At 38.8% G+C, this 16940-nt stretch overlaps 2 protein-coding genes across 3 annotated transcripts in view; one reads left to right on the forward strand and one right to left on the reverse strand.

Moving 5' to 3' along the window:
- LOC109424163 (E3 ubiquitin-protein ligase TRIM9) overlaps window positions 1-16940 on the forward strand; it is a 540509-nt gene that overhangs the window by 78015 nt on the left and 445554 nt on the right. The gene's annotated exons all lie outside the window — the stretch shown is intronic.
- On the reverse strand, window positions 14984-16888 carry LOC109433244 (cytochrome P450 9e2-like). Its single transcript, XM_019709655.3, has 2 exons — window positions 16568-16888; window positions 14984-16508 (listed from the first exon to the last, which is right to left on the reverse strand). Exons 1-2 carry the CDS (start codon window positions 16777-16779, stop codon window positions 15125-15127), a joined length of 1596 nt encoding a protein of 531 aa, XP_019565200.3. The 5' UTR covers window positions 16780-16888; the 3' UTR covers window positions 14984-15124.

A 16940-nucleotide genomic window follows, 5' to 3' on the forward strand; every position in this document is an offset into this window, starting at 1 on the left:
CCAGTCAAACGCCACAAGGATATGGCTTTCGTTACAGAGCGCAATTTTTCACCCTCCGAATATTTATCCACCGCACATGCATCCCTCCCTGTTTACATGGGTAGACGATGCGACGCGACGATATCGGTGAATCCAGATACGGAGAATTATTATAGGGCGAATGTGAAATGTTTTGCATCAACACTAGATGCGATGGCGATGACGATGACGATGGTTGAAATGATGGACTTCTGACGAATAAAATACACTTGTGCAGCTCAGGTGGAATTACATTCGACCTTTTGTTCATTCGATAGAAATCCGTATCGTATGGCAGGAACGAAGATACTCTGGCCCAAGGCAAGGAAGTCAAGGAAATTTCCTTTACGAAAAGATCCTGGACCGACCGGGAATCGAACCCGTCATCCTCAGCATGGTCATGCTGAATACCCGTGCGTTTACCGCCTCGGCTATATGGGCGAAGGAATCTAAACTGCCGAAAATTCACAAATTCGCCCTATGAAACTTAATAATGTGATATTATGAGTGTTTCTATTCTAATTTTGATCAATTTTAATAAATAATTTTTTTGTTCAAATAGATGAAAAACTCAAAATTATAATACGCATAACTGATCATATTTACTCTTTCATTGCAGGTAAGCATTCCATCTTCGGTCGATACCCATTTAAGAAGTACGTAAGTCACTATATTGATATAAAATCCTGTGTTGTTACGGTGAACCAGCCAGAAATCATCGTATAACGCCTGTATACGCAATAATCGGGACACAGAAGTACGGCTGTGGCTCTGTAATGAATCGGTAAAATTGGCCAAATAATTGACTCAGAACTCTTTGGTGTATGTTTATTATTTGTGCCAAATTTCATAAAAATCGATGCATTACTTTTAACTACTGTGGATGAAAAACAAAAAAAAGGTGGTTTTAAGCATTTTGTACAATCATGACCAATTTTCATTTGCATAATAGATGGTTCTTTTACGCTTCAGCTCAAAATTCTGTGATGATAATTATGCAATTTTGTTAGCAGTTATGATACTTATAGATACACTTTCTTGCAAAATTTCATCAACTTTGATCAATTGGTTTGAAAGCTACTGCTGTTGATAGTGGTGAGCGTTGGTAAAATATTTTTCGTGTTATTAATGTGCGATGTTTGCCTATTCGTAACTTTTGAATTTCTTTGCCAATTTTCATGGAATTTTCACAGATGGTAGTTGATCATGTGTTAATTATGCCTGCAAAATTGGATGATTATTGGTATAGTACTTTCAACAGTACAATCGAAACAATAGAGGGTGATGACTAATTGCTGTCTGAGGGGCTAAAATCACGTTCAGTCTCAAAACATGTTTCGACTATAAAATTGTTGATAGTGTGTTGATTTTTTTTTTGAAATTTTGCCCATGCAACAAATGTAGGTTGAGAGGTTTGTGTTCAAAATTTCAGCCATTTCCTTTGCCAAATTCAAAAGTTACAGCGCTGACATGCAAAACTAGGGGCTGTACAAAATTCAATGGTGCAGATTCTACTCTTTTATTGCTACAGAAAAAAGTACTGCACCGATCCACATGAAATTCTGTAGGTATTATAGGAAATGAACATAACAAACTTAAGATGTTTTAGGCCGAATTTGAGCAACTTTAATGTATCTATTGCAGAGTTACAGCTGTATTTCTGTGTCCCGATTATTGCGGATACAGGCTTTATAAGAAAATAATTGCTGTCTAAAAAGGATATTGATGGTGTCAAGTTAGTAGATATGAAGCCAATTATTCTATAATTTGAACATAAAATGACATACACACTCTGAACATATTGAATTGGTATAATTATTGGATTTTTTTTTTCAGATACATATATAAAATTTATATCATTCTTCTTTGAATAGTTTGTTTGGAGTTTTGAATCATGTTCGGTTTAACGTTCCCTAACATCTTTCTTGAGCTTCAAACCAATAGACATTTTTGCTATATAAGAGTTGCCGTTTAAGAGTGGTTTCAGCTTAAGAAACTGTTATTCAGCTATTTCTGTTTCTTGGGAAGTCAACTATTATTATTTGTGTGTTTGAATGTAATTCATGCCTTGCACAGCCTCATGAAACTTTATCAAGAGGTGAGATTAACGTTTGTTTGAGAATCTCCAAGTACTTTCTAGAGTACAGGTCATCGGTTCCACAAGCGCTATCAATCTGGATCACCTTGAAGTCATTCTGAAATCACCGAAACACCCTGAAACGTTTTGATATGCATCTAAAATCTCCAGTCCCTATAAAGCTTACCGGAGAGCCTGCGTAATCCCCTAAAGCCCCTTTGAAATCTTATCATGCGCCTGTTAAACGCTTTTGTTGGGAAATCCATTTGAGAGTCAATAACCGCATGTGTGAGTCAAACGCATGTGAAACCCCATGAAATGCTTTGAAATACATAGAAACACCTTGAAACACCTAGAAAATGTGACTCCCATAAAACTCCACCTGAGCCTATGGCGCCTCTGAACTCTCTTGAATCGACCTGAACCGCCTCTGAAACTCTCGTAAAACTAGTCTGAAAGCCTATGAAGCCCCACTTAAACCTCCAGAAACACTGAAACGCCTCTGAAATCCTCGTGAAACTCACCTGAGAGCCTGTCATGCATTGAAACGCCTTTTAAATCCCCGTGTTACTCATCTGAGAGCCTCTAAAGTTCCCTTAAATTTCTTTGAAACCCTAGAAACGCATTGAAACGCCTATGCAATCCCCGGAAAGTCCCATGAAACCCACCTGTGAGCCCATGAAGCTGAAGCCCCCGTAAATTTTTATTAATCCTCTTGAAACGCCCTGAAACGCTTTAAAACGTCTCCAAAACCGCTTTGAAATCCCCGTGTTACTCAATTGAAAGCTTGTGAAGTCCCCTATAATCCCATTGGATCGATTTGTTAGCAACAAAATGCATAGCAACATATGTTATACCTTTTTTATTTCGTGATTTTTCAGTTGTTTTCAACTGAAATTTCAGTTTGTGCGATTGTAAATCTTTATTTTATCGGAAAGTAAAGTGTTTTTCGACTTGGTCCAACCATTTTTTCATATGACATTTTCACGTTATACAAAACCAATCTTGACGAAAAAACAGTAGCAAATCGAACCCTTGAAAAAGATCCCAAACGGATCGAAACGTCGGGAAAGATTTAAACAACTAGTTTTCAATTTCCTCCAAGACTGCTAAGCCATCTTCCAAAGTTCTATATCAAAACAGTCGAAACCCGATAAACTAGTATTGATGTGTAATTGCTGAAAATTTCAGGTTGCAATTTTTGGCTTTGTGAGATATTAAAATTTCATATATACACATTTTTTAGTTTTTATTTTATTTTTCCTTCAATTTTTAATGTTAATATTCCACCGACTTCTTTTCGAAAGTTATTATTCAGCTCACCTGCATCAGAAAATATTTTAAATTTACATGGTTTCTCGTGAAACCACCAAAAATATGCTAAAAACTGTTATTTACTATTGAAATTTATTTTAAAAAAACAGTAGGCTGTGGTTGTGGAATTTTAACTTCTAGGAAAGAGCTGTTAATTCTGTCAAAATGAACAACTTTGCCGAAGACGCGAAGTCTCTAGAACGTAAAACTAAAAAGTTGGATGGTGGCGCCACCTATGCGGATAAAAGTTGCAAACTACTAATTTCTTGCCCCATTACAAAAATCTTTGTCGAATACACCATAAGTCGAAAATGATTCGTTTCGAAGTAATTAATTTTGTCACGCTAGATTGCGATCCTGGTCCTTAATGCATTGAAATTCTCAAAAGTTCCTAAAAGATTTCCTCCAGAGTTGCTCATGCAGTTTTTCCGGGGATTCCTACCTTGAATTTTTCTAGGAGTTGCTCTTCTGAGGATTCCGCAGGAGTTTTCTCGTTAGAATTCTTCTAAAAGGTTTTTCCTGTGATTCCTTTTGAATTATTCCAGGAGTTTATGCCCTTGGCATACTTCTTGCAGCTCCTTCCCTGCGATTCCCTGAGGAGTTCTTCCCCTGGCTGTCATCCAGAAGTTTTGGTATTGCTCCAAGATGTTCAGCTGCAAGATTTCCCAATATTTGCCTAAATGCAAATGCGAAAAAACTGGCCACATATAACAGCTTCGCTTCCACAGGATTCGAACATGCGTCCTCCAATAGATAACTTTTGATTCTAGCTACTTTATCCGTGTAAAATCTTCCCCAAAATTTCTCCATTAGCTCTTTTGTAAACCTTAAGGGTTTTCTAAAATTATCAGAATTTTATCCAAAATTTGTAGCGGAAATTTCCTTTGAACAATATATTCACAAACTTCTCTTCAAGTTTAGAAATAGCTGTTGCAACATAACAATAAAAATAATTTGGTCCTTGGAGAAAGTCCTACATTAATATCCTGAACTTATCTTTTACGAACTTAAGCAACTATTACAAGAATCTGCCGAAAAAAAATCCAAAAATAATGTCTGAAGAATCTCCAGAAAGAAATATTAAAGGAACTTCGAAAAGAATTTCCAGGATTCTTGGAGAAACTACAGAAAAAACTTTAAGAAGAACGATTTCCCGAAGTAACTCCGAGAGGAACGGGGGAAGAAATTTTTCAAAAAACTCCTGAAATAAAATGCCTTGAGAAACTCCGGAAGTAATTTCCTGAGTAGCACGTGGGGGAATTTCAAGTAGATCTCCAAAACGAACTTCTGGTGTCGTAGACTAACATCCTATTCTGGAAGTAGCTCTCCAGCATAGGTTATCCTACACTCTCGATGGCGGCCAAACACGCTTCACGCATTCATCACGTTTAGCGTGACGACCGCACAATTGTCGACTTCCCTCCGCTTCTTTTAGAGTGCTATCTTGTCCGTTTTGGGTACAGCCCTACTAGCGCTCGGTAGGTTATCCGAGAACCCAGAATAATCTGGTTTCTCGGTATGGACCATCAACCACGAAAAAATGATCCGCTTCAACAGTTTCGCGACGGTGTCCAATAGGCAGATAGGTCTGTATGCAGCTTTCCGTGTTTGGGCAATAGAATTAGTATTTTCCTTTTCCACCTCTCCGAACATTCACCTCTATCTAGGCACATCTGCATGACCTATCTATTCTGAACATGTCAGGGGTGGCCGCCATGGGCGAAACTATGGATTTTTGCCAGGGGGTGCACCACAAACAATAATTCATTAGTTCATACATTCATCATTCACCGCCCCATATCTCACAGCAATGCAATAAAATTGTAGGGGGTGCCTGGCACCCCCGGCACCCCCAGTAGTTTCGCCTATGGTGGCCGCAATGGCGGCCGCCTTAGTGGCTACTGACGGATCACCAACCGGACCCGGAGCCTTGTTCACTTCAGCGACTTCGCTAGGGGGAGCTAGCCCATGGTCCTATGTCGTGGCGCGGTAACAACGCATCCACAATCTTCTGCAACACCTCGGGGAGCGTTCTGGGGGTACTGACGCGTCCATTGTTTTGGACATGACTACCCTTTAGGTATCACCCGAGGGGGTCATATCGTGTGGAATTTCAAAGAATGGATGGAACTGGGTGAAAACAGCTCTCCTCGGAAATTATTCAGCTTTTGAAACTGTATGTTACGCAACGTTGCCCTGGAAGGGCCTGGACAGGGTAAAACGACGAGTCGGGGTAAATAACCAGGCAACGCTTTTCATGAAGTCCGGTTAATTTCTCTGCTTCGCCCATAACATGGTTTCTAATGTCTGAACATTTAGAACGATGGCAGTTTGAAAAGTGAAGTAGAGAAAGCCAAGCTGGTGGGGAACGTAAATCATAATAATCGTAATTCGAATGCTTCTGTGGATTAGAATTGGGTATTAGTATTGAGATGCAGTTGAAGATCCTCTATAGCAGAGCAAAATATGTGTTCTATCGCTATAAACGGAAATTTTAAGCTCGTGGAACACCTTCGGGTGTGATATCACCAGGTCAGGACGATAAATAATGCGAATTACGTAGCCGGTATTCCGTTCGGTTTCCGATGACAACTGCAGAAATTTATATTACCACATTGTTCGTTCCGCGTACCGCACGATGCTGTAGAACATAAATAAATGGCATTTCTCATCGCGTTTTCATAAACTGAGTCCCATTTGAGATACCGAAGTAGTCCTCGTAAATATATTCATTCATATCTTTTCCCTCCCTGCTCGGCCGAGTCTTCTCGACCCGATTACGCCATACCTACCAATCTACCTACTCCAGAGTAGGACTCACGCTGGCTGCATTAAACGAAGCGCCAGATAAGAGCTGCTGCTGCCGAGCGAGGAGCCGAGGGGTAACTGCCGTTTGCAATAAAAATATGAACATCAGCCATATCGAAGCTGGTGCCGACGGACGACGATGCTCGGTCGCATATCAAGACCAACAATTGAAAAGGCCGCATCAACATTGCGTAAACAAACACGTTTCTGTCGACTTGAGGCCTTCTGGGATCCACCCACGCATCTCATTATCATTAACAGAAAGGTTGATGTTTGCGCTTTCTGTTAGTGGTGGTGAGGTGTGTGGGTGGAGTTCAAAAGGCCTCATGTCGATAGAAACATGTTTGTTTTCAAAATGTTGTTGCGGCCTTTTCAATTGTTGGTCTTGATATAGGTACGAGCAGCGAGCGAACCAAACGAACGAGCTAGAGGTGTAATTCTATCTGTCGATCCTGTCCGCGGGCACTCCGAATTGGGAGAGGTGCTTATTTCACGTAGTCCTCTCGTCGTCGTCGTCGTCGTCGCAGGAATGACTACATTTGCTGTCTGTAGTAGGTGGTTTTGGTATGGATTTTTCATCTTTTTGCACATCTTGCTGTCGTCGTCGATTGGATCTACCGAGTGGCAGAGCACTATGGGATATTGGGTGGCGAATATTTCTATATGCTATTAGGAAGTATTTAAGGTTTCTTAGGGGATTTGTCTTCTGATTTTACCAAAAAATCCACGTCCTATGAAAAGATTGCCATACTGTACTGGCAATTTCATCACTAGGTCAACGACATTTTTTTAAGAATTCTTGCATAACTTTTTTCCATACATAAATCTACGTCAAAAGTTTTGTTAGAAATCATGAAGCAGTTTAAAGCTGTTTTGACCATCTTATGTGTACAAATTTTCTAGAGTGCAGATCCTGAGGAGGAATGAGACCACCTCGCTTGCAGAAAAAAAGATGCCTCGCGAAGATACACGGAGAGATGGTTGGAATAATTTTGCTAGCTGCAGGGAATGAAATTATCAATCACGATCGCGATAGTAGAAAACTCTCCCACACGCATTATCGGCGAAAAAAGACGTGCGATAAATTCAGACCCGGGTTTCTCCCGAGAATGTGTTTTTGCTCGTTCCGCAGCGCCGAAAATCGATTATCATCAGCAATGAAAAGTTGACTGGTTTGCTTTCTGCTCTTTGTTCGCCTTTCCGTAGTCCCGTCGTCACCGGCTGTAGCTTTTATGTATAAAATTTCTGTCCTCTCTCGAGCAGCTTGTGTGGTCGAGTGGTTATGGTGCGCGCTCATACACATTTTTGTGGAGGGTCTAGGTTCGAATCCCGTTAGCGGCAAATTTTTGTTATTTGCCTTCTGATAATTATCGCGATAACTTTGCAGGCGATAAAGTTGGATAGCGAAAATGAAAAGAGCGATTTCCAGTTTTCGGCTATCTTTGATCGGGGACAAACAGCAACGACCGATAAACATTTCTCACAGGAAAAGTACAAACAGAAAATATCGGTTGCTCGAAAAACGCCGTTTTTCGTCTCAATTTGCTGATAATTTCATTCCCTGGCTAGCTGAAGCTGGATTCGGCATTCGGAGGTGGAGTAATTGTCATCGGGGGTGATTTCTTCGGGGAATTGATATCTGTCCTACGGGAGGAGTTATTTGAATCCATGTATGTTATGCATTGTAGGAATGAATGTTGCTCAGAACTGAATCTGCGCTCTTGTATTCGTTCGCGTGCATGTGCGATATGCTGGGAGTTTATTCAGTTTTTATAGAATTTGCGGCAGAATGGTAGAGTGGATGGTGTGATTGGATTGACAGGAAATCTGAAATAACGTTCATTCCACTTCATAAAAAAACATATATATTTTTTTAAAACAAATGTTTTGTGACCTTTGACTAGTTGCAAAGGAATTTTTTGCTTCGCTTTATCCACTTGTATGGAAATTGTAGTTGGAGAAATACTGAAAATATTTCTTAAATTTTTTTCTGATTATCCTAATTTATAGCTCTATGTTTCACTGCATAGCCATGGCACTACGAGAGCGAACACTTGACAGCTGCAAATACACTTTGTGTTGCTACACGGACGGATTTCTCCGGACCTCCTAACATAAAAATTCCTTTTACAAACCAGGAGAATAAGTTAGTGAAGAAATCTGTATGAATAAAAATGGAATGGTGTTTGTATGTCACGAATAGGTTCGGGAACGGGCCAACAGATTCAAAAAATGCTTTCGCTATTGCATTGTTTTTTTATAACCGTACTGGTTCTGGCCGAAGGGTCTCAGATTTTCATGAAACTTTTTCCACAGTCGGGGCTCATGGATATACATACGAACAAAAAAAATTGAAAAAAAATTCAGGGTCGCCAATTTTCTATTCTATTCTAGTGCTTGCACAGCCAGTGTTGAAAAGCAACCTGGAAATACCGGAATTTCTTCCGATATTTTATTGTCAGCATTAATATTTGTAGCACATCAGCGAGATGACACAAATATTAAAACGGCCAGGCCCACTGTGCAGACTAATGGGATTGAAGACAATTCAAAAATTTACGGCAATCAGGTTATCCACTTATGAATAACATGATTCACGCATGTTTTCGAATTCGATAATTGAAAAAACGGGGACAGCCGTACCAACCGTTTCATTTTAGGGGAATGAGGTTTGTACGTTCAATCGGTGGGAGTGGCGTGGCTAAGAAAGTCAATGCACACTCCATATCAGCGCAATTTCCTGGGATGGGACAGTGATATTTACATCGAGTGCCCTGGCCCTAATGCCTAAGGCTTAAGTGTCTATACTCGCTCTATGAAACGAAAAGAAAAGTACCACTTACCCCCTTCAAGTTTAAAATGCATGGACACAATAAATTAGTACAGGATTCACAAATTTACAAAAAAGGGCAATAAAATAAATAGGAACGAACTAATCGTGAATAATATAAAATGCCTTCAGAGTTCCACCATCCATGAGGTAAACTTTGCTGAACAAAGTTAAGCCAAATGTCTTTTCAATGTTAAGTTACAACCTACAGTATCGGACAATAAAAATGCACCAAAGCCGTTTTCCCATACAAACTAGTCAACTTTAGATTGGCATATCCCAGTCATTTCTCAACCGATTGTTTTCATTTTTCTGTGATAAACTTCAAAACACTTCAAATTTTAAAAACTTTTGTAAATGTCCCGGAACAACTATTGATACATAAGTTACAGATAGGTTGAATTTTGACAATAAAAATGCACCAAGACAAAAAATTATATAGCAACAATTTTTTACGTCATATCATTATGATGTCTTCGGCAAATATGTTTCCTGTGTGATGACGAATAATTTTGCTCAAGAGACCAACATGATTTGACTTCAGCATTTTTTGCTATATATATTTTTGGCTTGGTGCATTTTTATTTTCAAAATTCAACCTATCTGTAAATTTTGTATTAATAGTTGTTCCCGATTTTTTTTTCAATAGATTTTAAAAATTGAAGTGTTTTGTAGTTCATCACAGAAAAAATAAAAAAAGGGTTAGGAAATAACTGAGATATTGCAATCTTAAGTTGACTGGTTTGTATGAAAATACGTCTTTGGTGCATTTTTATTGCCCGATACCGTAGGTTACAACATGTTTTGTAAATGTGCGTCCGACACCGCTGGGGGAAAAAAAATCAGGGTCGCCTATTTTCCCGGAAAACTCAGGTGGATTTTTTTATTGTTTTTCCCTGACACTACTTATGTACCGTCGTTCGGGGTGACATTGGGCCTAGAGGGTAACATTGGTCCATCGATCCCACGGATTCAATATTAGTCAGAGAGTCCGACTGTGGATGCAAAGTATCTTAGAATTATGTATTCTAGTAGTCTAGCACACATCATGCATTCCCATCGTATCGTAAACGTGCGGAATAGTGGCCCAATGTTACCCCACTTTGGCCCAATGACACCCCGCACGACGGTACTTTGAAAAGCAACTCTAGAACGAAGCATCGTAGAATCAAAATTTTTTTTTAGAAAATGAAAGCAAGTTTTCTAGAAATCCAAAAAAAATATGGACTGGACAAAATTTTCCACAAAATTTTGCACAGTTGAGAAAGTTCGTAAAGAAAAGCCGGAGAAACTATACTATACTATAAAAACTATACTATAACATTTTTTGAGAAGATTATTTTATAAGCTTTAATCTCTCTAATTTTTGGAATGTACTTTTTTTTTGTTTTTGGGTTATGGCCAATTTTGTGGAAATATGTCCAAATATGCCATATAAGCCTTTTTTTTGAAAAATCATAACTCAAGAACGAAGCATCCTAGAAACAAAGTTTTTTTTTAATGAAAATAAAAGCAAATTTTCTCAGAAATAAAAAAAAATATATAAAGTGGAAAAGGTTTTCCACAAAATTTTCCATCGTTGACAAAACTCAGAAAGAAAACCGAAAAAACCATGCCCGAACTCGCGGAAAATTTCCAAAAAAAATTTTTGGGATGGTGATTTCATAAGCTTTGATCGCTGAAATTTTTGGAATGCACTTATTTCTCTTTACTGAGTTATGATCAATTTTGTTGAAAATAACCTTATAAAATAACCTTCTCAAAAAAAAAAAAAAAAAATGAAAATTTTTCACGAGTTCTGGCATAGTTTTTCTGCCTGTGGGAAAGTTTCGGCCCAATGTGTAGGATAATGAAACAATCCCCATTTGTGCAGAGCTCCGACGTGTTCATACGCAAAAAATATATGAAAAAAATATATGAAAATCGACTGGGAAAGCAATGGAAACGGGGAAATATAAAACTTAATTTTTTTGTTTTTTTTTTCACCGACCTACATGTCAGCCAGGCAGTACGACGTTTGCCGGGACAGCTAGCGATTTTGCTTCACCAACCAGAGTACAACCAGTGATGATTATCCGCGGTGCCTAGGAGCCTACCAAGATAAGGCTATTGACTCTTTATGACCTAGTAAATCACCCATCGTTCTGGTTGATGCCGAAGAACAGGAAGTTAGTGTTCATCTATATCCCTTTCGTTACGAACCAGCACTATTGTGCTGTTGAGCTTTAACCGGTTTGCATATTTTTCACCTGTTTATTCTTTGTTTTATGTGATGTAAATTATTTTAATAATTGAACCATTACTTATACATGTATGTGTGTAAACAAATTATTGTTTAAGTTGCCTGTGAGATTTACCACAACAATATAAACAAAGAGTGAACATAAATCGTAAAACGTGAAAAAGTTTTATCTGTCGCATATGCTTTATTTCTGAATTATCTAGACAGTCGAAGTTAGAAATCAAAAGATAAAGAGTAGTTCTTCCAAATGAGGAACAACAATTGTTGTTTTGATGGGAAATCTGAGAGTTCTGGAGAGCCAAAATTGAGCCATTTATATGGAGAATTGACTTTTTTGCGCTCCGTCCTGAAAGGGATATAAATAAAAATGAGTTTAAAGTCCTTTTGAGGTAACAAAACTCACAAACGTATGTACCGATCAGCATGACTCTTGCACCGTTCGATTTGTATACATGGTGGCTGTGCTAGGGTGGTCCAAAAAATTAAGGTTTTTCAAAACTAAAAATCTTCAAAAAATCGTAACTTTTGAACCAGTTGACCAATTTTAAACTTCTTTTTTTTTGTTTGAAAGCTATTGAATTGTAGTTTTCAGGAAAAATACGTTAAAGGGGCTAAAATGTAAAGAGTACTATTAAATATGCAAATATATTAGTTTTTTCATGTTTTCATGGTCTCGGGACCAAAGAGGTATGTTTTTTAGTTTTTGAGATACGATTTTTTGAAAATAAAAGGTCAAATTTTCCCATACAAGACACTTTTTTAAATTTGGTTATATTTTGATTCCTTATAATATTATGGATACTAAAACCACCAGGAATCACTTTAAAAAGCAATACTATGCATAGTTCTATGAGAATTTGCAATTTCAAGCAATTTTAGAGTAGCTAGTACTAAAATATGTGACTCTCTATATTCAAAAAATCATATCTCAAAAACAAAACAACATACATTTCTGATTCTTTGATATGTTACGCCAAATTTTCTGATAAAAATATAAAACGAGGGTACCTCTTTGGTCCCGAGACCATGAAAACGTGAAAAAACTAATATATTTGCATATTTTATAGTACTCATTACATTCAAGCCCCTTTAACGTATTTTTTCTGAAAACTACAATTCAATAGCTTTCAAACAAAAAAAAGAAGTTTAAAATCGGTCAAATGGTTCAAAAGTTACGATTTTTTGAAAATTTTTAGTTTTGAAAAACTTTGATTTTTTGGACTACCCTATATGAAAATTGGTCACCCTCATGACGAAATAAAAAATACGGGTCTAATTATTTCCGAAGAACTACAAGCCCACAAAGTTTCACGACAATCGGAGATGCACTATATCGTTTATCTATGGAATGGCTGTATAAATAGAAAAAGCTATAAAAATCTATTTAAAAAGTAAGACAATTGATAAACTTCTGATTTCATATGAACTGGGAAGAAAATCAACATGATTGAAATGAAACCAATCCAGAGTGCGGTGCATCAATAACCTCAACTACAGTTGTCAAATCACCAAATCTTGGCAAGACAAAGTTTTCCGGGACAGCTAGTAATACATACAGAAAAATGCAATATGCACCAAGAAAGTTTTTCGAACATATCAGTTATGAAGAAACAGAATGCTTACTAATAAATCTGCTATCTTAGAACATCATCCTAAGGACATCCTTCTGGGAATTATCCAAGAATTCCTTATCGAATTCCTCATACTGGGATTCTCACAAGAGTTCCTTCTGAAAACCCACCAGGTTTTTTTTGTAACATTCCTCCATAAGTTCCGTTATGTGTTTCTTAAGGAGTTCCTTCTAAGATTGCTCTAGATGTTCCTTCTAAAATTCCTCCAGAATTTTCCTCTAAGGGTTTTGTAGGAGTTACCTCAAGGGTTCCTTCAGGTGTTCCATCAGAGTTTTCTTCTGAGATTTCACCAGGAATTTCTTCGGGCAACGCTCTATGAATTTTAACCGGAATTTCATTGGAGATTCCACCATTAATTTGCGCTGAGTTTCCTCAAGAAGTTCCTTCCGGGATTCATCCAGGAGTTCCTTCCGCGTTTCCTTCAGATATTTCTTTCGGGATTCACTCAGCTATTTGTTTCGAGATTCTTCCAGGAATCCCTTCCGGTATTCTTTTTTGTGATTCGCCCTGGAGTTCCTTCAATGAAATTTTGAAAAGTTCTTTCTCGGATTCCTTCAGGAGTTAAATTTGGGATGCCATCACGAATTCCTTAACGGACTTCTCCCATACTTCCTTCTGAAATTCCACCAGGATTTTCTTCTGAGTATTCGCCAATATACTGCCTCCTGGGATCACTCCAGAAATTTACCCCGGGATTGCTTGCGGGGTTATTTCCGGGATTGCGTCAGACACTTCTTCCGAGTTCAGAAATTGATCCAGGATTTCCGGAAGGAATTCTTGAAACAATCCCAGAAGTAGTTCCTGAAAGAACCCCGGAAGGAGCTTCAGGAAAAATCCCGAAGAAGGGATTTTGTAGGATTCCTGGAAGGATCCCATAAATAATTTCTGAAGAAATCCCAGAAGGAACTCCGGAATGAATTTCGCAAAAAAATCCTGGAAGAAATCCCTGACAGAATTTTGGAAGTTTGGAAGTTTCTGAAAGAATCTAGTTACGAATTCCTGATGCAATCCTCGGTAGAACTCCTGGAGGAATCCCGAAATAAATCCAGGGTTACATTTCTGGAATTGCCAGGAATACCTTCTGGAAGCATAAAAAACTTCTGAAGACATCCCAAAAGTTACTTTTATTAGAATCTTAGGAAATTCTGGAGGATGAAGGAATCTAAGATTTTTTGAAGTAATCTTAGAAGGTAGTCTTTAAGAAATTTCAGAAGAATCTAAGAGTACTTTTTGGAGGAATCCTGCCTAGAACTCTTGCAGCAATTACAGACGGATTTTCTTTAGGAATCCCGGAATAAACTCCTATAAGAAACCCAGCAAATTTTCAAGAACTCCCTGGGAATCCCACATAAATCTTCCGGAGGAGTCCTGGAACAAATTTGTGGAAAAACCGCGAAGGATTTCTTGGAGGAATCCCGGATGGAATACCTTACTTTTAAATGTAAATCAAAAACAAAAACACGTGCATTCAAGCACTTTGTACAATCATGATCAATTTTCATTTGCATGCCATATGGTTCATTTCCGCTACAGTCCAAAGCATAAGAAGAATAATGATATAATTTTGTAAGCAGTAAAATTGAAATTTTTGCCTGTTCTGATGATTTTGTCTATCCCTTGTACATACTTGAAGCCTCTAACTATTAAAACAATGGAAAACTTACGAAGTGGATCTTCAGCTCAAAAAAAACTTCACTACCAATAGAACACTTTTCTAATCTATGGTCTTCTTAATAGATATTTTTGTAACATCGTCTTTGCTCGTCTTCGAGGTTTCCAGTTAGTCTAGTGGTAAAGGCTATGGATCGCCAATCCGGAGATGGCGAGTTCCATTCCCGTTTCGGTCCGAACATTTTCTCGACTCCCTGGGCATAATGTATGATGTATGTATGATACAAAAAAAGCCCTTAAATTAATAACTGTGGAAATGCACAATGAACACCAAGTTCAAGCGAGGTAGGCCAAGTCCCAGTGAGGACGTAGAGCCATAAGGAAGAAGAAGAAGTCATCTTTGTTCCTTATTGCAAAGAGTTGCCCGGGGCAAAGAAAGAAAAACCCGGCAATTTGTTCATAGTGCATTATTTAATTATCTTATGATCTAACACGATGTTCCTTATTAATAGAAAACGATCTTCTACCCATAAAAATAAAAAGAATGTAACTTTATTTTCAATAAAGAGTTCCCTCTTTTAAATTATAAACTTCTACCTGGCCTTCAAATCAATCCACACGTCACCTTCGGCGGCCACAATGGTAAAACCTTTGCGCAGCTCCAGTGGGATCGGTGTTTTGCTGTTGGCTTCGAAGGAAAAATGTAGCAACAGATAGTAAACAATGGCCTTGATCTCCATCAGGGCAAACCGCGATCCGATACAGTTCCGCGGACCAATTCCGAACGGCAGATAGGTCATTGGATTAACGTTGGCTTTGTTTTCGTCATTGAACCGTTCCGGGTCGAACTTCTCCGGATTTGGATAGTACTGTGGATCCATATGAAGTCCTTGGGTAGGGATCCATACGGCAGTTCCTTTGTTGATGGTAAACTTCAGGCCTTGCTCATCGTCCAACTCGTAGTCATGAATACACAGACGATCCAAAAAGGCTGCTGCTGGACGAATTCGCAAACTTTCCGTCACGACCATATCCAGGTACTTCATCTTCTGAAGGGTATCGTAGCTCAACTGCGTACCCTGTAGCGATTCGTTTGTAGCAACAATCTCTTCGTATAATCGTTGTTGTACTTCTTGGTTTGTAACAAGATCGTGAATCAGGAATGTTAAGGTGGTAGACACCGTTTCAAATCCAGCCAAGAAGAACACAAAAGCTTGAGCGATCATTTCGTTGTCCGTCATGTTGAACGAGACATTCGCTTTTCCGATGCTTGATTCTATAGCCGTAGCAAATCCTTCATCTGATTCCTTCTCATCTTGGTGTTTCAATGTGCCCTTTCGTGCCTGGATGAGTAGCTGGATCATATCTGGACGAATGATACCCTTGTTCTGACGCTGCCTCACGGCGTCCGTGATCAAAGCACTGAAGTATCGTACCTGATCTCGATCAATGATGTCGATTCCCAGATGTCCCATTAGTGATGGGAAGAACTTGAACGCGAACATCCGTAACAACACACTCAATCGCTCAAAGCGCATCATCTTCTTGCCATTATCGTAGAAGTCATTGTCATGGTCCCTTAGAGAATCCATTTTGATACCAAAGGCACACGTCGCTATCACGTCGGAACCGAAACGAGTAAACAAATCAGTCAGTTCCACTTCGAGTGTTTTCTTCGACTGGTTTACGTAATACTGCGTCACACTATCGCTGCACTCGAGGACCAACTGAAACATCTTCCGCATTTTGCTACCGGTAAAGGCGGGACTCAACGTTGCCCGCATATCCCGCCACTTCTGTCCGGCCATAGCGAATAACGTTTTGCCAAAAATTGAGTATGGATTATCGTTCTCACTGTCCCCGAACGTTGGCCTATGGTCGATGAAGTGGTCAAAATCTTTGACGGTGATCTTCTTGATCAATTCTGGATCTCGGACGACGAAGATCGGCGTCATTGCGTCAAACAGCCCGAAAACTCTGAAAGTTTTGATCAATTACAAGCGATGCACAAAAAAAAATCAGCTCATAAAACTTACTTTGCATTCGAGTACTTCTGGTAGATGTGCTTTATGAATCCGTGCAGCGAGAACTTTTTGAAAATTAGTGCACCTGTGCTGCCGAAGAGAGGCGCAACTGCCATCGATGGTATTGGTTTCTCGTGGAAATAGCCATTTCTGCGAGTTATCCATCTGTAGATCAGTATCACAATTAGAAGTGCAGCAATGCACGCCCCAAGGTTAATTTCCATTACGTAGGTCGATTGGATGGTGCTTCTCGCTATCAAGGGGTAGTTGCGTTATCAACGGTTCACCTTCGACTGATAGCCGACCGTGATTCCGTTTGTCAATTTCAAGAGCGCCGCCTCGGCAATTGACTAAATTGTCTTGAATGGGAGAACTTTTCATATGT

Source organism: Aedes albopictus, chromosome 2, assembly GCF_035046485.1.
Source record: "Aedes albopictus strain Foshan chromosome 2, AalbF5, whole genome shotgun sequence".
Classification (NCBI taxonomy): Eukaryota; Metazoa; Arthropoda; class Insecta; order Diptera; family Culicidae; genus Aedes; species Aedes albopictus.